Source organism: Stenella coeruleoalba (genome assembly GCF_951394435.1).
Source record: "Stenella coeruleoalba genome assembly, chromosome: 14".
In the NCBI taxonomy this organism is placed as follows: Eukaryota; Metazoa; Chordata; class Mammalia; order Artiodactyla; family Delphinidae; genus Stenella; species Stenella coeruleoalba.
Genome location: NC_137160.1, coordinates 52,697,392 through 52,722,443, shown reverse-complemented (window position 1 = coordinate 52,722,443; position 25,052 = coordinate 52,697,392). Strand labels below are relative to the sequence as shown.

General features: G+C 45.9%; 1 protein-coding gene across 3 annotated transcripts; it reads left to right on the top strand.

Moving 5' to 3' along the window:
- The first annotated feature begins 255 nt into the window (after positions 1–255).
- On the top strand, positions 256–24,797 carry ENOSF1 (enolase superfamily member 1). 3 transcript variants are annotated; one of them, XM_079942774.1, is made up of 16 exons: positions 256–3,124; positions 6,598–6,706; positions 10,628–10,743; positions 12,651–12,737; positions 13,066–13,092; positions 15,136–15,208; positions 15,318–15,356; positions 15,786–15,868; positions 16,649–16,683; positions 18,586–18,673; positions 20,120–20,254; positions 21,060–21,101; positions 21,910–22,039; positions 22,279–22,378; positions 23,964–24,045; positions 24,660–24,797. In XM_079942774.1, the coding sequence occupies exons 1-16, from the start codon at positions 3,041–3,043 to the stop codon at positions 24,759–24,761; spliced, it is 1,332 nt and encodes a 443-aa protein (XP_079798900.1). In that variant the 5' UTR covers positions 256–3,040; the 3' UTR covers positions 24,762–24,797. The 3 variants fall into 3 exon arrangements, with proteins under 3 accessions (XP_079798900.1, XP_079798901.1, XP_079798899.1); XM_079942775.1 differs by having other exon boundaries at positions 12,624–12,737; XM_079942773.1 differs by lacking the exon at positions 256–3,124 and having other exon boundaries at positions 6,325–6,706; positions 15,789–15,868.
- Positions 24,798–25,052: the final 255 nt, after the last annotated feature.

The window sequence follows — 25,052 nt, the reverse complement described above, 5'->3', positions numbered from 1 at the left end:
TTTGCTTCATTATGGATACTTTCTTTTACTCTGTCTTCATATTCACTAATCTTTTCTTTTGAAGTGTCTTTTCTGCTTATAATCCCATAAAGTGTATTTTTTTAATCTTAGAAATTGTAGCTTTCATTTTTTTCTTTTTTGTATCTTTCATACCTCTCCTCTTTATGCTTGTAGTTTCCATCTTGAAGGTCCTTGTCTGAATTTTAGGACTGTTGGGTCTGTTTCTATTTATTGACCTTTATCTTGTTCATGGGCTATATATTCCCGCTTTTATATATGCCTAGTAAATTTGATTGGATGCTGGACACTATAAATTGTAATTTTTGGTTGCTAGAATTTGGAGGGGGGCATTCCTTTAAATAATGTTGAATTTTGATTCATGTACACTTTCTACCCTGGCTCATGGGGACAGGAACTATTTTAAGCCCTGTGGAAACTCCAGGTATTATTTTGTCTAGTCTTAACTTGGAATCAGTTGAATCCTTCCAAGTTTTGCATTCAAGTTCTGTTAGATCCAAAACAATCTTTAGTCTTAGGAGACTTTTTCTGCCAGTAAGGCAATACCCCGTTGAGGGTTCTACCTGATGCCCCATGTATTACTAAATCTTCTCACTCTGGCTGGCAGGAATAGGTACCATTCCCTACCTTGTGCAACCTCCAATAATTTTTTTGCCTATTCCTTTCTGGTGACTTTCCTCAAATTTGAATAATTTCCTCTAATTCATGTGCATATCCACACTCAGCCAAAGATTAGAAGAGATCCTTCTGTTTTCTGCCTCTAAAATTACAGCCACATTGGCCTCCTCAAACACTAATATTAGTCTTCTCAAGTCAGTAACGCTGCTAGGCTCAGTTTGGGACCCCCCTTTCCAGTAGCCTCCAGCCTCCAGACAGTAAGCTGGTGCAACTGTAGTGTGCTTTGTTTTTCTTCTCTCCAAGATCACAGTTCTGCTCTCCTGTGGTCCAGTGTCTGAAGTCCTTTCTTCCAAATATTTTAACTGGTTTTCTAGCTGTGTAAGATGGGAGTATAAATCCTGTCCCTTTTACTTTATTTTTCCTAGAAGTAATGGGGCTATTAATTATAGGGATTTGGATGGGGGGTGTGGTCAGCATTTGGAATAGCTGGGTAGCCAGGCCTCTCCCTGTATGATAAACTGATCCAGTCAGTAAGCTGGAATATTAAACCAAAGGATATGCCCAGAACTCAACAAAGAGTCAAAAAAATTGTGGATTTTTTGTTTTTGTTTAAGTTAAAGCATGGGTGACAGATTCAGATTTGAACTTAACAAACCCACGTAAGTTCCAGATGAAGAGGAAGAACCAATGAAAGGAACAGTAGAGAAAACTTTCCAGAGCAATACATTGCTTCTGGCTTGAAAGAATCCATCAGTTGTAGAGTAAGATTAATACTTAAGTTCATCCTAAACATATATTAGTAATATTTTTAAACCATAAAGAGAAAATCCAAACATTTTCCAGAGAGTGGGAAAAAAACCCAAAACTCAGCGTATTCTTTAAAGAATGAGACTTAACATTACTTTAAAAAGTATTCATTTGAACTAAGAATTCTATACAATAAAATCCTTCAGATCTGAAAGAAAAAGACATCTTCAGAACACAAAGTACTCGGAATATATCACCCAGGCCAGAGACCCATTCTGAAAAAAATAAATTGAGCATATATTCCAGCCACATACCCCCAACCCCCAAAATCAAGAAAGCAAAAAATAGGGGTGAACAAATAGGTAACACAATTAAGTGTTAATAAATGTTGATCCATATGTAAAATTATCTCTATCTAAATGGCAAAGTGGGTAGGACAGGGAAAAGAAGGGCTATTTCCTATTAACATCCGAATTTCAGACTTCCCTTGGAAAATGTGAAGATACAGCAATCCGGGCTCTAATTCCCACAGGGCCACAATCAGCTGGAGCTAACTGGCTGCCCCTTAGCTGCAGTGACTGCCTCTTGCCTCACGCCCCGCCCCCACACACACCTTTGCTTCTTGGTGTCCATGCAGCCTCTGTAGGCGTTTGAGTTAACCATCTCAGTCTTTAGCCAAAGGAATTCATTCAACGGGGTTTGCATCCTTGAGCAGCAGAGGTGACCTGGGTATCCCTGAAAACATCCTTGCCATACCAACAGGAACATATATTAATGGAATATCTATACAGCACTGCTTCCCAAACATTTAATTTTCAAAGCAGTCCCCAGAAGTAGGAACTGAAAGGTGGCCTGCTGTACTACAAGGCAAGGGGTCAGTGACCCCCGCCCCCCCCAAAATGGTATAAAAACTTACATGTGCACGTTGGAGGGGGCGGTGTCCATAGCCTTCACCATGCTGTCAGAGGGATCCTATAGCTCTGAACCCCAGAGTCCCTGCAACCCAGAGGACAGAGCCCTGGGTTTGCAGCTAGAACTCTCAGCCACTTAACTAGCTTTGTGGCCTTGGGCAAGTCTCTTAAATCAATCTCTCCAAATCCCCATTCCTTCACCAATAAAATGGACATGACCTGCCTACTTGTAGAGTTGGGCGGATAAGAGGTCATGTATTTAAAGCACTCTGCATCAGCAAGGGTGTAATAAATCGTGAGCCGCCTCTTTATCAGGTGGTAAACAGGCTGAGGTCACTTAAAAGACCCTTAGGATCTTCTAGCCCAAGGCTATCCTGGCTGACCTTCCGACTGAGGGCAGGCGCTGAGCTGACCCGAATCTGCTGCTAGGCGATCTCACTCTGACCGGACACGCACTCTCGGGCTCGGACTCTAGGGCACCGCTCCCGGTAAGGTCACTTTGCGTGTTTCTAGTCTGGGCGGAGCAGGGTCCTGCGGGGTTGCCGACGCGGAGCGAGGTGGGTGGAGAACCCGAACGAGTCCGCCTGTGGTGCAGCTCCCCCAGTACGGGCGGAAGCTTGGCGCGAAAAACGTAGGAGTCATGGGACCCTGAACTGGGCTGGCCACTCCAGTCGGGCCAAGTTCACTGAGTTCGCCAAGTTCTCGAGCGCGGCCGTGAGAGTTGGCAGCCTCGGGGTGCGGGCGACATGGTGCGCGGCAGGATCTCTCGGCTCTCGGTTCGCGATGTGCGCTTCCCCACGTCGCTCGGGGGCCACGGCTCGGACGCTATGGTAAGCGCTGCCTGACCGCCGGTGCCCTCCCGCCCCTCCGACGCTGGGCCGTTTAGGCTCGGGGCACCCCACAGGCCCCAGGAAGGTTCCCAACCTTGGAACCGTTGCTTTTGTAAGTGGAGAGGTCGGGAAGGGGAATGAAGGTATCTAGAGACTCTCCACCCTCCTAGGTTTTTTTCTCTTTTCTTACTGTTCCTTTCTTTGCTGACATTTAGTATTTCCTGTTTTTACATTTACAATTCTCATTTTGCTGGAAATGCGAATCGTATTTGCAAAACGATGTTGTTAGGTTCCCACCAGTGAAACTCTAAAACACAGCGCTAGCTTCTCAACCAGAAGGAGACCAGGAAGACCCGGGCAGGGTGTTAGGTGGTGATCCTGCTTCCGCCACAGCTTGCTGTGTGACCTGGGAAAGCTCCTAACCCAAGAGGCCTATCTGCGAAGTGAAGGAGTCACAGTCTGGCTGGAAAACCAGACGAACAAACTCGCAGTAACTGGGTCGTGTAAGAGGGGGCTCTCATGAAATTACCTGAAAACATGGTTATAGAGGATGTGTCACATAAAGAGTTAAGTAGATGTCAGCCTTTGGAGATGCAGTAAAGTAAGCACTGAAGGGCATTTTTGCTCCCTGAGAGTGTTAGCGGGACAGCCCACGCCGCCACCACCTTCTAGTGCAGTGGTTCCCAAATATGAGTCCTGTGCAGGGTCTCCTCCAGGCCTGTCCCCACTGGATCCTCACTGCCCCTCCCGGCCCACTCACACATGGCACACTGGAAAAACAAAGTTGCAGGGTATGTAATGAATGTGTGAAACATCCATGTTAGGATAATGATTATCTGTTACTTGTATGGAGGGAGGGGAATTGAGTACCCAAGGACTTTCATTCACACTGTAAAGTTTTGCCTCTTAAGCTGGATGGAGGGCACCCTGATGTGTATTACATTCCCTATGCTCTTTGTGTACCTGAAATGACCTTTTGTTAAAAAGTGCTAAAGTTACTTAAAAGAATGTCCTTTATTCTGAGATTAGGTTCTTCCTGCTTTTAAAAACCCTTATTTGTCCTTTCTTATATGATGTTATGGTAAATGACAAAAAACACCCACTGGGCAATCCTTTGTGGATCTCCAAACAAATATTTGAAATTTTACTGACTTGTAAAATTCAAATACCTGATCATGTGCTATCGCCTCTGCCCCTCTGAGGTGTAGCAGCTGTGGGGAAACCACACAATCTCTCCAGGCCTGGGTTTTCTCATCTGTAAAATGGGTGTAACAGTGTCTGCTTTATACATGTAAATGAGATGTGTGTAGAGAGCCTGACACAGAGAAGGCTGGCAATAACTGTGGCTGTAATTACTGTTTACATATGAAGAAACTGAAGCAGAAGAGTGCTGACCTCCATTTTTCTCTTCTTTGAATTTGTGAAGTGTTAAGGTTGCTGGCTTACTGTGGAATAACTTAGGAAATGGAATTTGTCTCTGGCCTGAGTGGTTTATGACCTCTGGGTCAGGAGAGATTATTATCTGACAGCTGTATTGCAAGCTCATAAATACTGAAGTATTATCTCCCAGAGATATGGTGTGTGTTGTATGCTGATTTCCAAATGCCTTCCTTTTAATTAATTAATTAATTAACTTATTTATTTGGCCACCCCGAGGCATGCAGGATCTTAGGAGATCTAACTCGTGCCCCCTGCAGTGGAAGCGCAGAGTCCTAACCACTGGACCACCAAGGAACTCCCCCCAAGTGCCTTCTTAATCGCAAGTCTGCTTGTCAGTCCTCAGCAGTACTGCCATGACTGAGGATTGCTCCCCGCACCCTCACTGCACGCAGCACTCAGCAGTTCAGCTCCCTTAGCACTTAGCAGCAGAGCGAGTCTTCCTGATCACAAGTAGGGTATTTTCATGAAGGAGCCCTGAAACTGTTCCCCATATTTGTTCAAGCAGTGGGTTCCAGTTACGATTTCTTACCAGCCTTTTAAGAAACGTGGAGCCCTCGGGCCTGCAGTGCTCTTACCAGCACTTATGCAGGAGCTAACTACGGTTCCAGAGAGCCCAGCTCTGCTGAGCCTGCCACTTCCCAGCCCGACTTTTTTTTTTCTTTTCCATTATAGTTTATATTAGATATTGAATGTAGTTCCTTCTGCTATACAGTAAATACTTCTTGTTTATCTATTTTATATATAGTAGTTTGTATATGTTAATTCTAAACTCCTAATTTATCCTTACCTGCCTTCTCCTTTGGTAAGCATAAGTTTGTTGTCTATGTCTGTGACTCTGTTTCTGTTTTGTAAAGTCCATTTGTGTGTCATATTTTAGATTCCACATATAAGTGATATCATATGGTATTTGTCTTTGTCTGACTGACTTCACTTAGTGTGATAATCTCTAGGTCCGTCCATGTTGCTGCAAATGACATTACTTCATTCTTTTTTTTACAGCCGAGTAATATTCCATTGTATATATGTACCACATCTTCTTTATCCATTCATCTGTCAATGGACCCTTAGGTTGCTTCCATGTCTTGTCCCAGCCATACTTTTCCTCTCCATTCCCCGTTGTCTGCTGAGCTCCCTGGAGCTGCTGTCCAGACCACTCTCTCCCGCCTCTGCCACCCAGTCCTGTGCCACTGTGTCACCACAAAGACTGAAGACTAATGCGCCCTTGGCCCCATCTCTGCACATCAGCCTCCAGCCATCCCTCTCATCTTTCCCTTTATTCTGTAAGGCATGTCCTTCTCCAGAACTGATTTATGCCTGTGTCCCCATGCCCACCTTTTCTGACTGCCAGGGCCTGTTCCCTTTTCATTTTAAGCCTCTCCTTTTCTAGTGGCCCCTCTCCATCCCACATGGACAGGGCTTCCCACTTTGGAATAGTCTTTACTTGGCCTCTCCACCCCCTTTCTGTCCCTTCCCCACCGAACCCTAGATTACTGGTCCATGCCTGTTGCCTCCATCCGTTCATCTACTTCCTCCTTAACCTGAAGTTGACCTGTGTCTCCTTCCTTCTCTTGGAACTGCCCTTTCTATTTCTGCATCCAGTGTCCTTCACCCTGGTCTACATTTCTTGCTGTCTGCTGCCCATCCCTCCCTCGCTGACCACTTGCCTCTCTGGCTGCTCCTTCCTATACTGACCCCCTTCTTCTCTCTCAAGGCTCAGGCCTCAATGCCTTTCCTGTCTCATCACACACTCCCATTAAGACCCCCTCTGTGTTCATGGCTTCAGTGACCACTTTTATGCCAAAGACTCCCAGATCTCATTCCTGGATCTTCACTCTCACCTCAAGTCCAACTGCCATCCTTCAGGAGGACATTCCTTTTGTCCATTCAGAGCTCCTGTGTTTCCTTTGGGGACCATGAACAGTTCCCTCTGATGGGAACTCTTTTTGGTGTTTTCTGTTCTTACGTGACATCATTCCGGGTTTATGTGGGGATTTCTCACGTTTGCGGATTTGGGGGGATCATTTCCCCTCCAGCACACAGACCCTGATTACTCAGCTGCCTATGTTGTCTTGGAGACGGATGCGGAAGATGGACTCAAGGGCTACGGAATCACCTTCACTCTGGGGAAAGGCACTGAAGTTGGTGAGTTGAACATCCCTTGAGGTTCCAGAATGCTTAAGTTTCATTTACATTCCAGTTCTGACCTTATTTTCCTCCGTATTTACACTGCTTGAAGTGAGTAAAAACAATGTTTAATGGTTTATTTCATTGGGATAAATTTTTAAATAGCAGATTTTGGCTTCTCTCCTTGTAGTCATCCATAGACTACAGGTGAATCCTTGAATCTCAGCCGGTTTCTGTGCAGAGCTTTGAGGACCTGAACTGTGTGAGTGAGTGAGGGACATGACGTAGGCAGGCATGCATTCACAGGACAAGGCTTATTGTTGTGTGCAGAGAGCCTACTTGCTTTTCTGAATATTCCACACTGAGTTGGTTTCAAGTTCACTGCTCTTCTGGGCAGAAAAGGCTGTAGGTCCTGCCCAGTTTCAGAACTCTCATCTGGAAGAGCAGATAGTGAAGAATGCACATTGAGCCATGAGTAAGCCTGTCTTTTCTCAGAGCTGGACGAGGGCTCAGCAGTCTTGAGAGTCCACATTTTTGGAGATAAGGAAACTGAGGCCCAGACAGCTGCTCGGTTAGTCCTGACTGCCCGAAGTGCTTTCTCTCCGGAATATTTACATACAAATTATTTGCTTGTTTTTTTTTAAATGCATAATTGTTTTTTTTAATGCACGCACAGTGTACAAAATTCAATATGTACAAAAAGAAGACCTCTGACAGATCAATTTCAATGGCTCATTAGGAGCTGAAGCCGAATTATGATAGGTTGAAGGGTGAGGGTCCAGGAAGGGAGGAAATAGATTCTCTAACTTTGGTGGTGATGCGATACCTCCCTCATGGATATTTGTACTGTCAGCCCTTGCCTAGTTGTAGAAGAAAACTCTTGACCCACCGAACGATTTTGGTATCATCGAGCAGATAAAAGGTGTGTGTGTGTGTGTATGTATGTGTGTATGAATGTATGTGTGTGTGTATGTATGTGTGTGTGTGTGTGTGTGTGTGTGTGTGTGTGTGTAGGACAAGGGAACCTTTCTTGAGCGTTATGTGGATGCCATCAGGCTCTTCCAGCTCCTCCCAGGGCTGCCGTCCAGTCATCCGTCAGCTGGGCCTTCCGCAGACACCTCCTGTGTGCTAGGCGCTCTGCCAGGCACTGCAGAAATGACTTTACAAACAAAGAGAGAGAAAGGGGACAGAGTCCCACGTACAAGGAGAAGGAAATCACGAACTTCTCAGGGAGACAGACATAAAAGAATCAATAGTGCAGTGCGAGAAGGACTATTTTTTTTTTTTTTTTTTGAGTACAAGCTACACGGAAAGAAGTTTAGTTCATTGTCCAGGAGGGTCAGGACGGCTTCAGAGCAATGGTGAGGTTTTGAGATGAGCCTTGAGGGGTAACTAGGAATTGGCTGGGCAGAAGGAGGCACCTCGGCAATGATTCCCTGACCCCCTCCCCCTAAGTCAACCATTCACTGTTGATGTTTTCTCCCAGGCAGTGACCGCTGACCCCCACAGGTTGCTGAGCTGTGTATCAGCTTCTCCTGCAACTTTAATTCACTGGTGTAAGTTGAGCACTTTATGAAGCTGCTTTCTCCAGCCATACAGGGCAGCCCCCAAAGTTTGTACAAAACTCAGCAGGCTTACAAGATGTGTTCTGGGACAAGCCATGAGAACCACTCTCTGTTAACAGCCAGGACCTGGAACTGGGCCCGCAGTGGAGGGACGCTGCACTGTCACGTGGTCCCTGGGACAGATGTGTTGCTGAGTTCACTGTGTGGGGACCTCCCTGACCCCTCCCCTCCCCCACACTGTCCCAATGGATGCCTCGAGCAGGAGAAATCAATTTCCATCTCTCTGTGCCTGGAACAAATGGCTCTTTTGTGGTGATGGAGGTGGCTTCCGCCTGTTTCAGACCACAGCATGACGGAACCCATTTTAATTTTAACCTTGTTGCATTTTTCACTGCCACTGCCGTCTCACTGAACGTGTTACATGGTGTTCAAATTAAAGTTGAAAAAAATTCCATTAGCTCATCACGGTTCTTCTGCAGCCTTTATCAGCCTACTTACCTAATCATCTTTTATGATCCAAGAAAACAGAAAGAAAACAATGCTTTCCTCATTACTGTGAAGAAAGCGCCTATATGTGAGAGAGCGGGGAAGTTATGGTTGATTTTTTATGTATAAATGAGACCAATATAGTTTCTTTTAATAGGAAAAGAAAAAGAGGTGAAAAAAGCATAATTTTTAAAGAGAAAAGATGGCCACAAGCGTTCTTGCCAGCATGAGAGCTCAGACCCACGGTCCTCCATAGCCTTTACTGACTTGTCCCTCCCGGGCAGGAGGTCCCAGGAAGTGAGTCCTGGAGAGATGTAGTCACAGGAGAGAACCCTGGCCTCAGTCAGCACGGAGCTGCCTTCAAGGCCGAGTGTTTCCAGACAGATTTCCCACCCATTGCTTCAGATGTGCACACCTGAAGCAGACTGTTCTCCACACTGGAGTCAGACCACCACCGCCCAAATTTCTGTGGAAGGCACCAAATTTTAGTAAACTTCCTGCAGTGGCCTCAGTTTGAGCAAGGAGAATCCACATCCTCTAGATGAATGTATTAGTGTTGCTTGCGCTTCTGTTAGAGCTGTGAAAGATGAACCCATCCTTAACATTTGTTAAATGTGTTTGCTTTGTGATGCGAACAGTCCATGGTTTTCAGCAACCATCTCAGTAGAACAGAGGTTTAATGCAGATAATGATACGAGAGTCGCTGACTTACTCTTCAGATGTCTTTAATCCAAGAGCACCAACCATCAAGGACTGAGGAGCACTCTGTCTTCTCACAGTTCTAGGGACTGAGCACCTGAACTGGAATCAGTCTGCATTCCATTAACAAAAGCCCTAGAGAACACAGAAAGTGTGGATCAGCCCTAAATGCTGTATGTGAGAGCCAGTGCGAATCATCTGAGGGCTGCGTCACAGAGACCAAGCAGATCCTAAGAACATGTTTTAAATACTTTCAAAACATCTTTCTCCTAAGATCTGACTGATAGTAAAACTGTGCCTCTACAACTATCCTGTGAAATGATGTGAGAATTTTAATATTGAAGCAGTGGCTATACCAAACAAAAGTCGATCAAAATTTTTTATAATAAATTCATTGCTTTAGGGCTAAGTTGATGACTTGGTTTGATTATTTTGGCCTTTTACACATAGACTGAGTGTTTTATAGACTGAGCAAAGGATAGAAGGATCTTTCCCATACAGTTTGTTACTTTACTTGTTCATCTGAAATAACACAATAAAGTCTTTTTTAAGTAGAACACCAAAAATAAGTAATTGATGGTAATGCTGACCCAAATGCAGATTAACTTTGAAATTAGTTATGAAAAATGTAGTCTATCACAAGTCAATGGTAAGAAATTTAATGTTTATGAAAAGTGTTTTCATGTAGTTTAACATTTTACATGTAAGTATTAAGCCATTTGCAAATTCATTTCATTTTTAATAGAGTTATGCTGTGAATTCAAGATAGTTTCTATACTTGACAATGAGCAAAAGGCATTTTTTAAAAAAATTCTGTAAGTCAGAGTCTTATTCCTTAGGAACAATGAATTAGCAAGGTTTGGTTTTGAAGCTGACATATGGACACTTTACAAAGTGAACAGGAAAATGATTTGGGAACGTGATTTAAACTTTCAGATCTATGGCTCTGTCAATCAAAATGGGTTTGCTCTTTTCAGAAATTAAGCTCAGTATATAGATTAACAGTCATTCTATCGTGTGCTATTAGTTATGACAACCATAGAAGACATATTTGGGGCAATTTTTAAAGGCATGTACCTTTTGTATTTAAAATTATTTTCATTAATGCCCACATTAGATTGTTTGTGGTGCTTGCGTGTCTTAATTTATTTACACCAAAACTAAACAAGAATTAAATCCCCTTTAATAGTTGTCTGTGCTGTGAATGCCCTGGCCCCCCACCTGCTTAACAAGGACCTCGGGGACATTGTTGGTGATTTCAGAGGCTTCTACAGACAGCTCACGAGCGACAGCCAGCTCAGATGGGTAAGGCACCTGTTTTGTAAAACACTTCTATAAATAACTCAGGTCTCATGTCCTTTGATTGCAGCATTTGTGAAAATAGAGACAGGTTTACAATTTTAAGGTAAAACATTTTATTCAGATAAATTAGGGCTTGAACCATTTGGACAATCAGTATTTTGAGGTAATCTGTTCCTTTCTGTAAGACCTGAATCTGGACATATTTGGATCCTGAGAGCTATCTCTGCCCTTATGGACCTCATCTCTGCTCCCTGGATGGGGAGAAGTGGTCTAGACTCTCTAGAGGATAAAGTGCTGAATGGGCAACATTTTTTTTTTTTTTTTTTTTGTGGTACGCGGGCCTCTCACTGTTGTGGCCTCTCCCGTTGTGGAGCTCCGGACGCGCAGGCTCAGCGGCCATGGCTCACAGGTCCAGCCACTCCGCAGCATGTGGGATCCTCCCGGACCGGGGCACGAACCCGTGTCCCCTGCATCGGCAGGCGGACTCTCAACCATTGCACCACCAGGGAAGCCCATGGGCAACCATTTTAAGGGAGACATAATGTGAGTAGAATTGAAGTTGTGGGAGGCACTTATTAAGGACAAACGTAAGAGAAGAACAAAGGTTAAGAAGAGAAAGACCAGAGCACCTTTATGTGTATAGGGCTATATTTGAAACCTAAGTTCAAAGCATGAAGAAAATGAGGTTCTAGAGAGAGGATTTTATCACAGTAAGGTCAGTCTAGCAGCAGAGACCTTGCCGATGTCTCCTGACATCAGCTCTGTCTTTTCCTAAGTGCTCAGTCTCCTGTCCATGCACAGAGAAAGGCTTATTGTCCACATTGCCTCGAATTTCATTCTTAACTTCTGCCAACCAAGTGAAACTTGCTTTTAAAGCATCCCCTCGAAGGAGTTCCCACTGGTCGAATCTGGGACAATTCAAGCATCAAGAGAAATGTGGTGGTGATGTGTACAAGTCACTGAATAACCTAAGACTCCATGAGTCTGTTCAGATAGCAAACAACCAACCAACAAGGGAAACTTTGTCATTACAATCGAATACACACTAATATAACAGGAATGGTAACATTAGAAAACCACCATATTACAACCATACCTGTAATTGACTGAGGCAAGAATCACCAATGGATGGTAAAACTTGGGGGCAATATTAATCTCCTTACTTAGAAAGGGAAATGGTAACCACACAGTGGGGAAGCCTAAAGGATACGTCTTACCCAAGTGCTAAAAGATAATAGCCCTAACAAAAAAATGTGGTGGCAACGTTGCAATCTAATCATGATGGGGCTGCAGACCAACCCAGGTGGAGGAACATTGTGTAAGTCAACTGGCCTGTACTCTTTGAGAATATTGATATCATTTTTAAAAAGAAGAAAATTTGCTCCAGATAAAGAGAGACTAAAGTGAAATGTCAGCTAAATCTAATATGTGAATACAAGAAAGAACATTATTGGGACAGTTGGTGAAATTTGATTATAGACTGTCTTTGTAGGTAATAGTATTCTATCAATGTTATATTCCCTGAATTTGATCCTTGTTCTATGGTCATGTAAGAGAATGTCCTTGTTTTTAGGAGCTACATTCTGAAGTATTTAGGGTTAAAGGGGCATGATATTTGCAACTTACTCTCAAATGACTCAGTAAAATAAGTTTATATAATATATTTTATTTTTCTGTACATATGTGTATATGTGTATATATGTATATACAAAGAGAGAGACAGAAATATATAGGAGTTCTTTGTACTATTCTTGCAAATCTTCTATAGGTTAGAAACTATTGAAAAAGAGCTTATCCTCTAAGTGAGTTTCCATCGCTGCCTTTTAATTCATGAAACATGTCCCTGGCTAGAAGACCTAAATATCTTTTTCTTTTCTAAGAAGTGCTGGTGTGTTTTGCTTCCTAACCAGATCGGTCCCGAGAAGGGTGTGGTGCATCTGGCCACGTCGGCCGTTCTCAATGCCGTGTGGGACCTGTGGGCCAAGCAGGAGGGAAAGGTAATCCTCCAGGCAGCACCTCTGTGACCCTGCAGCACAGACACTTCCTCTATGAGCAAAGGCAAACGCACAGCAGGCTCCCAAGTGACATATGGAGAATTGTTCGATTATTCGTCTCCGCTGAGAGGTACTGGCCACAGTCAGGTTGTTGTTGGAGTAGGTTAGAAAGGGCTGAGCAAGAAGGGGTAGCAGAGGCGAGGGGCTGGGAGGCAGGTGTTAGTCTGATAGTGGGAATTCGCCACTAGTGCATTTACTGTCAGAAAACAAGTGGGTACTTAACACGTTTTGGGTACTTCACACATTTTACAAATCTTTTCTTTTCTTCAAGCCTCTGTGGAAGTTACTTGTTGACATGGTAAGTAGATTCTTTAATATTCTCATTGTTTCTGTAAATGAAATGGATTTCATGGATTACTTGCCTTTTGATAATCAGTAAATACATTCAGCACTGCCTCTGGATCAATCACTATAGTGCTGATCAAACAAAACCCAGTAAAGTCTAATATTCTTTTTTTTTTTTTGGCTGCGTCGGGTCTTTAGTTGTGGCACACGGGATCTTTCTTTGCCACGCGCGGGCTCTTCATTGCGGCATGTGGGCTTCTCTCTAGTTGTGACGTGTGGGTTTTTTCTCTCTCCAGTTGTGGCGTGTGGGTCTTTTCTCTCTCCAGTTGTGGCGTGCGGGCTTCTCTCTAGTTGTGGCTCATGGGCTCCAGAGCGCGTGGGCTCAGTAGTTGTGGCACACAGGCTTAGTTGCCCCGCAGCATGTGGGATCTTAGTTCCCCAACTAGGGATTAAACCCACGTCCCCTGCATTGCAGGATGGATTCTATACCACTGGACCACCAGGGAAGTCCCAAGTCTAATATTCTTTTTCTGGTATTTGGAGTAACAAAGAGCTGTGCTCACACAGGCAGGGAGGTCCGATGGTCCCACCTCCCCCACTGTGGCACTTGTTTCCACGTGTAACACAAATTCTTGAGTTTCCGCTTCCTAACTGTGAAAAGGGGATAATCATAACTTCTCTAGAAATTCCGTAGAATTGGTTTAAAGACCAATTGAGAAAAGTGCTTTACAAACTCTGACGAGCAAGATGTTATTATTGAAATATTATCTGGTCACTTTGACTCCAAGAGCAAATGGCAGATCAGACTCTTGAGCAAGGAGCCCACAGTGAATTCTAAAGATGTGCCCCTGCCGTTTCCTTTCTCCCTGACCTGTTGATATCAGGGATGAGCACCTGGCTGCCAAGGAGGAAAAAACTCTGGGCAGGTTAAGGGGAGTGAACTTCAGACCCAGGCAGACCTGGCTTTGAATCTGGACTCCACCACTTCCTGGCTGTGTGACCTTGAGCATGCTGCTTAACCTCTCTGAGCATCATCTTGCTTGGGGTAATGCCTTAGATGGTTGCTGAAAATCTGGTGGTTAACAAACGAAGGTCCTGGGACTTCCCTGGTGGTGCAATGGTTAAGAATCCGCATGCCAGTACAGGGGACACGGGTTCAAGCCCTAGTCCAGGAAGATCCCACATGCCTCAGAGTAACTAAGCCTGTGTGCCACAACTACTGAGCCTGCACTCTGGAGACCACGAGCCACAACTACTGAGCCCGTGTGCCCTAGAGCCTGTGCTCTGCAACAAGAGAAACCACCGCAATGAGAAGCCTGCGCACCGCAACGAAGAGTAGCCCCCACTCGCCGCAGGTAGAGAAAGCCCGCGTGCAGCAATGAAGACCCAACGCAGCCAAAAATAAAATAAATAAATAAATTTACTAAAAAAAAAAAAAGAAAAAACAAAGAACCATGGCCTTGAAGACTGTTGGGCCGGCAGACGTTGTCTCTTCTCTGGAGGAAAGTGAAAATGAGAGGCTGTAACATCATCTCTCTGACATGGTTGCGGGTGGCATGGGGGCGCCATCTGAAGGGGAAGGACGTGGACCTTTTGAGCCACCTGCAGGCTCAAGGTTGGCCTCTGAGAGGGATGTTGGAGGTGGCCCCCAGAACTGAATGATTTGGGGCCACTAGGAAGGTGCCTGAAATCCCACCTGTGGACTTTTCATTCTTTTGGATCCTGTTCCGTTTCAATGCCAGTGGTCTTAAAAGAAGCAGAATCTCGGCATTGAGAGCTTTTATGATATTTAAGGGTTACAGCGGAGTACTATTGGTCACAGTACAACCTGCTTCCAAACTGACTGACTTAGATTGGGGTGGGGAGGTCTCACCAGAGACCCAGCCTAGAATGTGGGCCTCCCCAGTGAGGCCAAAGCCCCGACTTCGGGGAGGGAGGAGAAGGGGACCCAAAGGTCCTTTCCCGGTCAGAATAAGCCCATGTCCAGCAGATTCTTAGAAACATAATCCACTTGTGAATTGATGTGGGCCTTTCCTACCTGCTCTCTTGCTGCCAGGACCCCAGGAAGCTGGTATCCTGCCTAGATTTTAGGTACATCACTGACGTCCTGACAGAGGAGGAAGCCTATGGTGAGTCATCCCCAGGAGCTGGGAGCTTTCTGGTCCATTCTTATATGGAAGCAACAGGGCCGAGTGCTTTGTTGTCTAAAAGAGTGATAATGCTTTTTATTTTTTCCAGAAATTCTGCAGAAAGGTCAAGTTGGGAAAAAAGAGCGAGGTGGGTTGTGAGGAAATTCTCTTCATTATTTTTGCTATCATTGTGCACTTTTGAGTGTCCCCGTCCTTGAGTGTCCAGGGGTTCGCATCATCCCCCTGCAGCAGGCCCACGGACAGACGGTTGAGTCTAGATGCAGCGGCCTCCTGGTGTGACCTCTTAGGTCAGAGTTCACTTCGGCCACTGCTGGGAGCAAGGCTGTTTTTAGGGTTACACCACACGCCACGGGCAAGGCCTTGGCCAGCAGGGCGTCCCAGAGGGTATCCCAGGACCTGGGTGTGACATCCTTGGGATCCGCACCGCCTCCAGGTGCCTGTGCAGGGCGGGCAGGAGAACAGCTGGATTCTCCATGGGCAGCGCCTTAGCCACGGGCAAGTCTAAAGCTGAAGGTCCCGCAAACACAAAATGTTGACGAGCGTTGTGTTTCCACAGAAGAACAAATGCTGGCGCACGGCTACCCCGCCTACACCACGTCGTGCGCCTGGCTGGGCTACTCGGACACCACGCTGAAGCAGGTGGGCGCTTGAACCTGGTTTTCTAGACAGGCTTTCTGGAGGGACATCATGTTTTCCTCTTAGCCTTTCTGAATCGTTAAGGATCCCAGGCCTTGCCCCGGAGGTCCTTGGATGTGAGCAAAAGGAAAGCCGTTTCCGTTGTGGACGCTGGGCCCGTGAGCTGGTGAGCCCCACCTCGGCCCTGGAGGGGGAAGCTGATTCCCGGGCAGAGGCAGCAGCATAACATGGTGCAATGTGAGCCCTAACCGTGCTCTGCCTCAGTTTCCTCACTGCGAAGTGGGGAAATAATAGCTGTCCGGGGTGGAGGGGGTTGAGGATTCCGATGAATGCTGCCGTGGTGTGATGCTCGCAGCACATGGTGGCACCTGGTGGGTGGTCAGCGCCTGCCTGCTTTACTGCCCTTTCCCATCACCCTGTGCTCACCTGCCGCTGAGAGCGAGAGAGAGGGGAGACTAGCTTCTGTTCGTTACTCTTTTATCCACTCTTCCTGTGGATACCACAGAACATCCTGGCTTTAAAAAGAGGGACAGAAATGCTCCATTCCCCAACCAGGAATGTTGTGACCATTAATGAAATGGTTCCCATAGAGATGAGGAAAGAAAGTCACCAAGCGGTCATGCTCTGTTGGCTAAGCTGTTTCTGCTCTGAATTTCAACACATGGTGGTTCTTCTGGTTCATGGTACAGCCGTAGCATTTGTGAAGCCAAATCAGAGATGGCCAAGGTGCTGCTTAGATCTAGGAGTGTGTGTGTGGTGATGGCTCTGCTCCTCTCCCCACAGCTCTGCAGCAAGGCGCTGGAGGACGGCTGGACCAGGTAACTTATTTGGGTGAACTTGACTCTCCAGTTAGCGAGAGAGGCTGGTCGGTGGAGAGGAGCCAGGATCCAAAAGTACCAAGGAGGCCAGGATTCGCCCGGGGCAGTCTGGTGTGTAAGGACACACCAGGGAAATTTCAGCTGAAGCTCTTTCTCCAAAGACGAGTTATGAGTCTAGTTAGAATCGTGGAACATCAGAGTTGAAAAAGATAATTGATTTCCAGCCCCGATCTAGAAATCTACTCTTTACTATAGTAACAAGCGTTGATTCAGCTTCTATGTGAAAACCTCCAGAGGCAGCAAGCTTGTGCGTTGTTGGAAGGCTCTCAGTGTTGGAAGAGCTTCAATGTAGCAGACCCTTTGCTTCCCTATAACTTCCAGCCACTGGTCGCAATAATTATCTTCGGAGTTCTTCTCCCAAGAGTCTGGCCCCCCTCTTCCCCAGGCCACCTCCTCTCCAGACCAAGCCTCTGCCTTCTCTTCTCCTTCTCCCTCATGGTTATGGACCCCTGGGCATCCTGGGGTTTCCTTGGGGTAAACTACGGTGGGCAGTGGCCCCGAATCCCGAAGCTGTGCAGGACACAGGGACCATCACCTTTTGATCTGGTCACTGAGCCCATCCATGCGGCTCAAGGTGGACATTGTGCCTGTGAGCCGTCACCAGGCTCTCTGCGCGACAGTCTGGCCACCCGCCTCCTGTCGCTCCAGGTGTGGTCTGTGGAGCAGCAGCACTAGCGTGCCCTGCTGCTCGCGGTAGATTTAGAAAACCATTTGTATAGGTTGCTTAATAAGTAAGGACCAAAAACAAGATCTCCCATCAACTTTAAAAAACAAGTGCAGAATCTTGGGCCTCACCCCAGACCTGCTGCATCAGAATCTGCATTCTAACAAGATCCCTGGGTGATCTGCATACCCACTGAACTGTGAGAGGCACTGAGTTATGGTTGAATCCTCAGCTAAGTAAAGGGTTGGGGACTGAGAACTTGATGGAGGCAGCATGAAGCAGTGGAGAGGCTTGGGATGTGGTGGATTTGGAATCAACATCATGCCTTTTCCTTTCATCTCCTGCAGTGCCTGCCTGCTGTGTGACCATGGGCAAATTGTTCAACCTCTCTGAACCTCATTTTCTCTCTATAAAATGGGAATCATAATATCTCATGGTTTTCAAGGTTGCTGTCTCTGAAAAGGACCAGCACAGCCAGGATTGGTAGCAGGTGCTCAGTGAGTGCTGGCACCTTCCCTCCCTCCATGTGCCCAGGAAAGGCTGGAGCAGACACCGCTAGGAGTCAGAGAAGGCCGAGGAGAGATTCCTAGGCCCCTGAGCATGGGAAGCCCAGCATCCAGAAGCTAAGGCTTCCACCCAGGATAGAAAGGTCATCTTTAGTGTGTTTGGTGTTGAGCACAGGGGAGAGAACAGCACAGGCTGTGAGAGGGGCTTTTTTGTTAGCACAGCGGGTGGGCGTTGTGGAGAGGAGGACCTTGGGCCATCCTGGCTCCAAAGCGGCAGCCTGATGTCCGTGTGTAGGACAGAGAGGCTGGTGAGTGAGGCAGAGGATGCCAACTCACCCGCCAAGTCTGACTATGCCTTTTCCGTTCTTAACTCTTCTTCATGGCACAGCAAAAAACTCAGTTAATGTTATTAAAGATCTAGCTGCTCTGTCCATTGCTGGACTTCAGGACAGTAGGTAATTTAGAGTTACTGCCCCGATACTGAGTAAAAAGATACACTTACAGGGTTATTTTTGAGTGGCTTGTCTGAAGATTGATTGGGAAAGGGCAAGAGTTTACTAGAAAATGTGACCTGTGAATTATTGACAGAAACAGTTACTTCTGCAGAAAAGCCACGTGTCTTTGCCAAGTCAGGGGACAGATCTAAATTATGAGACCAAACTTATTTTATAGGTTTAAGGTAAAAGTTGGTGCTGATCTCCAGGATGACATCCGTAGATGCCGACTCATCAGAAACATGATCGGCCCTGAGAAGACGCTGGTAAGTAACCTCCCTGCCACTGAGAAGTAAGCAGCTGTATGTGAGAAGCCTTGTCCAGGGCCAAAATACAACTTGTTTCAAGCAAGGATTAAAGAACATTGGGAACTTTAACACCGTATGTCAGAAGTACAGCTTTGAGCTCTTGGAGTAGGCGAATTGTTTAAAAAAACAAAAAACTGAGGGGGCTGATTGATAGTTTTTTATTCTGCGGAACTAAGTAAGATCAGGTTTAGGGATTGTTCCTTTGTGCTAGGACAGATGCGCCTGAGCAAACAGGTCTCCCATTGGCGCCCCAGGTGTGTCAACCATTCAACCCCCCCCCTTCTTAAATCCGCCAACCCGCCTTCAGGTAGGTGGGTCTCAGGGAGCCATTGCTCAAGAAATGCTGGAACTTTTGCCGAGATAAATGTTAAATATCAGTCATTCCTACCTATTTTTATAAAACATTTCTTCCTATGTGTAAAATATTTTCATAAAATAGTCACAATAAGATGTTTTTATATCTTTTTTGGAGGCATGTTTCATATATTAAAATAGAAGTTTGAGTCCTGGACCTAAGATCAAAAGTCCCACTATTTATACATGAATTAATGTTACTTTTGTCTTGTGAGGTCATGCTCATCTAAATAATTTATGACAGGAATAGATTCTGGGCGCACTATCCTCTGGTTCCCACAGAGTCCCACAAGGGACCTCTTGCCACTCAGCACATTCTACTAAAGAATTCCATCTCTGTGTCTGGCTTCTCCAAGTGTGATGATATCGGGGATGGAGGGGCCCTTTCTTGTCTCTGCACACCCTGGCTTCCTGGCAGTCTCACTGCACACAGAGGGCCCAGGCCTTAGAGTGAGAGGCCTGGATTTGAACTCGCCATTTACTTACCGTCCTTGAGCAAGTTACTTCTCTGCTTATGTTTTCTTGTCTGTAAGATGGGTTAATGTGAACTGCCTCATAGAGTTATTATAAATATTAAATGGAACAAAATCCATTAAATGCCTAGTGGAGTAGATGCCTAATTAATGGTAGAGTTTGGGTTTATTATTGTGCCAAACACATAGTAGGTAATAGCCAATAAGTGACTATTGAACAAACTCGGTATTAACTGTGCATGATTCAGAATGTGATAAAACAGTTCCTACAAATGATGAACCCTGCAAGACAAATGTACTTGGGTGGTTTCTAAATGTAGATCAGGCTGGAGCTCCAGGGCCAGCAAGCACTTCTGGACCTCACAGTGGCTCCCTGAGCAGCTTGCATCTCCTGAGACAGTATCTGGAGCCAGAGTTCGTCTTGGTGGCTGCTCTTGGGGTCCCTTTGTTATGGGTGTGTGCTGGGCCCCAGCAGTCAGGGGCACCAAGTGGCAGCGTTTCCTCCCTGGGAGCCACAGCCTGCAGCAAGGTCAGCAGCGGGCACACCTCCCCATGAAGGGTCTCTCCCTCCTTTCAGATGATGGATGCCAACCAGCGCTGGGATGTGCCTGAGGCCGTGGAGTGGATGGCGAAGCTGGCGGAGTTCAAGCCCCTGTGGATTGAGGAGCCCACCTCCCCTGATGACATTCTGGGGCATGCCACCATTTCCAAGGTAAAAAACCTGCTGCTGCTGCTAGAGTGGTGGTCACAGATCCTAAGATTGCTGGGCTTATTCCCTTTCACAGTTCTATTTATTTTAGAGAAACTAAATTGCTACCAGTTGAAAGGCTACCAGCAATCCAAAGGTTAACAGACCTGATTCCCATACTTTGTAAATACAGAAATCTGACTGATACTCAAATATTTTACTCACCCAGATTGAAACAAAGTGTAGATTCCTCTGGCTGATTCACAAGCAAAGGTTTGCTTAGCTAATGTCAAGTTCAGGCCTCCCCATGAGAAGGCTGCCCATCCGTTTCCACAGAGCCCTTTAACCAGGGCGCTTCCTGGGCAAACTCACCTGAATTTGGGCCGGCTTCTCTCCCTTTCATATGTAAGAATATGTGAGAAATATCCTGTCTCTCAGGGAGTCTCCCATTAGCCGGGTTCACAGCACAGATCTATAAGCCAGAGCGCCAGGTGGGTCACTCATAGGAGAAAGTGTAACTTCTGGGAGCCCTATATTTTTGCATCCTCTGACAGAGCGAGCTCCATGAGCAGCCCTATTTAAACCAAAGGCTGCCAGATGGGTGAGAAATCAGGGAGGTACTGGTTGTGGGATGGAACACGTGCTGGCGTCAGACAGAGATGGCCCAGTGTACCTCCCCCACCCGCTCTACCACTTTCTGTGGCTCCTTAAACTTCACACGGCTCGACGGCAGGGCTGTTTCCTTCTTCAGCTCTAAATATTTTTAAACATTAGGAGTCTCAGTTCAAAAACTTAGGAAAATAACATCAGGTTGCCTTATATTTTACAGGCACTGGTCCCCCTGGGAATTGGCGTTGCCACCGGAGAACAGGTAAGAGATGTCTCCTCAGGGTCAGCACACACTGGCCACCGACTGGGGACACTGGCATACGCTAGGCTCCATCACCTGTGTTGTTGTTCTGAGTTGGGAGATTTTCTTCATCTTAGAAATTGGGTCACCTTAGACCACTTCATAGTCTGGAGTAAGACATATATATAGTCGAGTTTGCATGTTCTTTTACAATTCCTATGACTAAGGTCATTTATCTTTTTCAACGTAGCTCCTCGGAATTTACAAGGCAGCAATTTAAAGCTGCAGAGGCCTAATGTGCACCATGTGGTTTTAAGAAAGCCAGCTTCCAAACTGGGTAAACATGATTGCGTTCCCTTTTTGTGCTTATAAACGAAGCACAAGTGCCTGCCAAAGCCCGCGGCAGGCGGCCCACGAGTAGAGCTCTGTGAGGGAACAGACTCTCGGCTTTCCCAGCAAAAGGAGCAGTGCCGTTCTGCCACGCTTCTGTTTTGTCGCCCGTGCCACCTGCTCATCGCCATCCCCTTATTTCATCCTGATGCTTTATCTCCCACTTAGAGGTGGCGGTTATGCACTGATAGATGGTGAGTGGTGTGACTTTTACATGACACACACGTGGTTCCGCCAGCAAATCTGTAACAAAGTGATCAGAAGGTCCCTGCCTGGCTTGTCAGGGCTCACCTCATGCCAAGTGAGAACAAAAAATGAATACAGTCCGGGCTTCCAGGAGGCCACCAATGAGAGACTTGGAATGGGGGCAGTGCCAGGTATACAGATCCTGAAGGCCGAGGCTGACTCTTCTGTTGGTGTATTTTAATTCTATTTCCAGTGCCACAATAGAGTGATATTTAAGCAACTCCTACAGGCAAAAGCCCTGCAGTTTCTCCAGATCGACAGCTGCAGGCTGGGGAGTGTAAATGAGAACCTCTCAGTGCTGCTGATGGCCAAAAAGTTTGACAGTAAGGGCACCGCGGGGTCGCGGACCAAACACCATTTCCCTGCCTGGTTCCCTCTGGAGTTTCCCATTTTGACTTTTTTCTAACTCGCAGTTAGGCTTAATCAGGGAATCTTTGATGATTTTCATTCCTAACTATTAACGATTTAATCACCTGCAGGCAAAAGAAAAGCCACAGGTTCTCCTTCACTTCTCCCTCGCTGCCCTACTTAGCACTCAGTGGAAATCTGTCTTCACTTTTAGTTCCTGTGTGCCCGCATGCTGGTGGAGTTGGCCTCTGTGAACTGGTGCAGCACCTGATTATATTTGACTTCATATCAGTCTCTGCAAGCCTCAAAGACAGGTCAGTGATGTGGCATTAACTTCAGTACTGTCTCTCACTCCAGGCCAGACCCCTGGCCACTGGCACATCCCATAACTCAAAGGCAGTTTGAGCCCCACTACTGAATAGTCTTTTTTCTTCTAGAGGGTGGTTTCCTGGTAGCTGACTTACTGTTTTCTAGGTACATAAGGGGGATGGGGAGAGTCTGCAACCAAATGGAAACCAGAAACAGCTCCTGTTTCTGATTTTCTAAAGCCCCGCTTTCATATGTATACTCTCTGCTTCTGTCCAATTTCTTCCCAACACTGGAGTCTTCAGGATCTGGCTGCATCTTTTAGTTCCGTCTTATTTCTCAGCATGTGCCAAGTGAGCTTTAAATTAGGACAGTGTCCTTCCAGTCACCTGCAGACATACAACTTTATTATGCCTTTCTCTCCTCCAAGAATTAAATGCAATAGTGCAGAAAGATCACTAGGAGTATACAGTGAAAGCATGAGGACATGCACGGGAAAGGTGAACATCAAGTTCAGGATTGAGAATTGGGACCTGTGAGGGTCTACGGGGACTTCAACTATAAAGTAATGGTTCTTTCTGCAGCTGGGTATTTTAAACCTGAGATATTTTAAACTAGAAAAACGAACACTCCTAGGTTATTCTGCTTTTGCCCCCTCATTTCAGTTCCTTAAAGCAGGACTAAGGGAGGGGCTCCAACCAACCTTGACAGGTCCTGCAAAGTTTTGAGGAATACAAAAGAGGGTCAGCTCTGACCCACTGGGCACTATGCCCGCCCATGAGTGGGTGAGAACCTCATGCCACCCCCTGAAAGCAGACCTCACTGTTTGGGAATGCCACCATGCAGGAGGGACAGCCACCAGACAGAGATGCCGTGTGCTGTCACCTGCTTTGTAACCCTGTGTGTGGAGCACCGCTTCCCTATTCATTCTTCAAGGCCCGCTGTCCTCTCCCAAGCGGCCGGTTCTTCATCTGTAGCCTGTTCTTTATAGATTATACACAGTACATATTATAGTCAACAACTTGGTATCTACGGCCATTGAAACCACAAGGCCCTCTCTTACCAGTTCCTTTGTGTCCCCAGCACTGGACACATGGCCTGCTCATCTCAGCTGTTCATTAACCAATGGCTGAAGTAAGGCAGTAGAGTTAGGTCACTTGCCCCAAGTCACAAAACTAGACAGTGGCTGACACCAAATTTGAACAGATTGGTCTGATCCTAAAACCTGTGCTCTTCTAAATCATTTGTGTAGCTGGAAGGGACCTCATTTGGTGACTTTAATCTGTTCACCTTTTGGCTAGAGGCACCCAAATCCCAGATACGTCTAAGTCTAAATTGATGCCTTTTGGTTCCCAAAACCTTAAGTTAAAAGATACTTCACAGTTCATTTCATCCAATCCCCCATACTGCTTTACCTTACAGAGAAGAACCTGAAGTCCAGAGGCTGAGGGACTTACATAGAAATACATGGTATCAGCCAGGCCTTGGCAGAGTCCATCCTTTCTTAGTGGTGCTCGCCCCTTTGCCCTAACAGCACCACATGAACTATCTAACTGAAGGCATTTTTACCCCAACCCGATTCCTTCCTCCCAGGATGTGTGAATACGTCGACCACCTGCACGAGCACTTCAAGTACCCCGTGATAATCAAGAAGGCTTCCTACATGCCTCCTAAGGTGAGTTTGGCCAGGGAGGCCCCACCCCCATCCCCGAGGAGGCACTGCCAGCCCTGCCCTACTCTTCTCAGGAGCTAGACCCCAGAGCACAAAGCTTTGTCTCCTTCAAGTCTGTTTTCAATATCTAGAAACATATCGCTCTTTAGTCAAATTCCCCAGACCTGAAGGTCAGGATGCCCCCGACAAGGCTTCTCTCACGCCAGCCTTTCCTCACCAGCTGGACCTGAAAACATGCACTTCTTGGGTCCTTCCTGCCCCAAACAAAACGAAACTAAAAAAAAACCCCGGCACCATCTAGCAAGTTAGTGAAAGGTTTTGACTGCAGTTGTGTTGTCTGCGCCATTTATCCGTCTATTCAAGAGATCGGGGCTCATTTTCACCAACAGAGGTTGAACTATCAAAGGGTGTGAATAGTTCACTAATCCTGAGAAGCAGCCAATAAAGGACGTCCCTCTCCCCCATTTCAAACAACCTGCAAACTTATTTTTAAAACATTAATTCAGTTGCCTCTGACTTAGATTTAAAAGCATTTCTAGGAACAGCAGAAATAAGTAAAATAAATGACTTTTGTTCTAGGTGGTTATTAACAAGTTTCCATTTTTTGTCTTTGATAGGATGCTGGCTATTCAACAGAAATGAAGGAGGAGTCTGTAAAGAAACACCAGTATCCAGATGGTGAAGTTTGGGAGAAGCTCCTTGCTGCTCAAGGGAATTAGAGCTGAATGCTTAACAGCTTTTGCTTTAAGTGAAAAGGCTTAAAATTTCTTGGGTATGGTTTTACAAAAATAGAAAAAATAATTCATCCTACCAATCAGAACAAGTTCAGCTGAAAGTCATACTAACCTCAGGCATCAGCTTAGTCATCATTACTTGATTCTTTCAGCAAAAAACATTCTCCTATGTAATCTTTAAACAAAAGTAGATCCAACTGTCTCAAAGTCCAGAAAGATGTTAAAATTTCTATCAAGTGCTGGTACCTAGACATTAAACTTTGAAAATAAGCAGCA

Excerpts from the sequence above, each read along its gene's own strand:
- ENOSF1 (XM_079942775.1), top strand. The coding sequence starts at position 3,041 with ATGGTGCGCGGCAGGATCTCTCGGCTCTCGGTTCGCGATGTGCGCTTC. Across the intron at positions 15,209-15,317 it reads GACAGAGGAGGAAGCCTATG|AAATTCTGCAGAAAGGTCAA; the intron begins GTGAGTCATCCC and ends TATTTTTTCCAG. Across the intron at positions 20,255-21,059 it reads GGCATGCCACCATTTCCAAG|GCACTGGTCCCCCTGGGAAT; the intron begins GTAAAAAACCTG and ends TATATTTTACAG.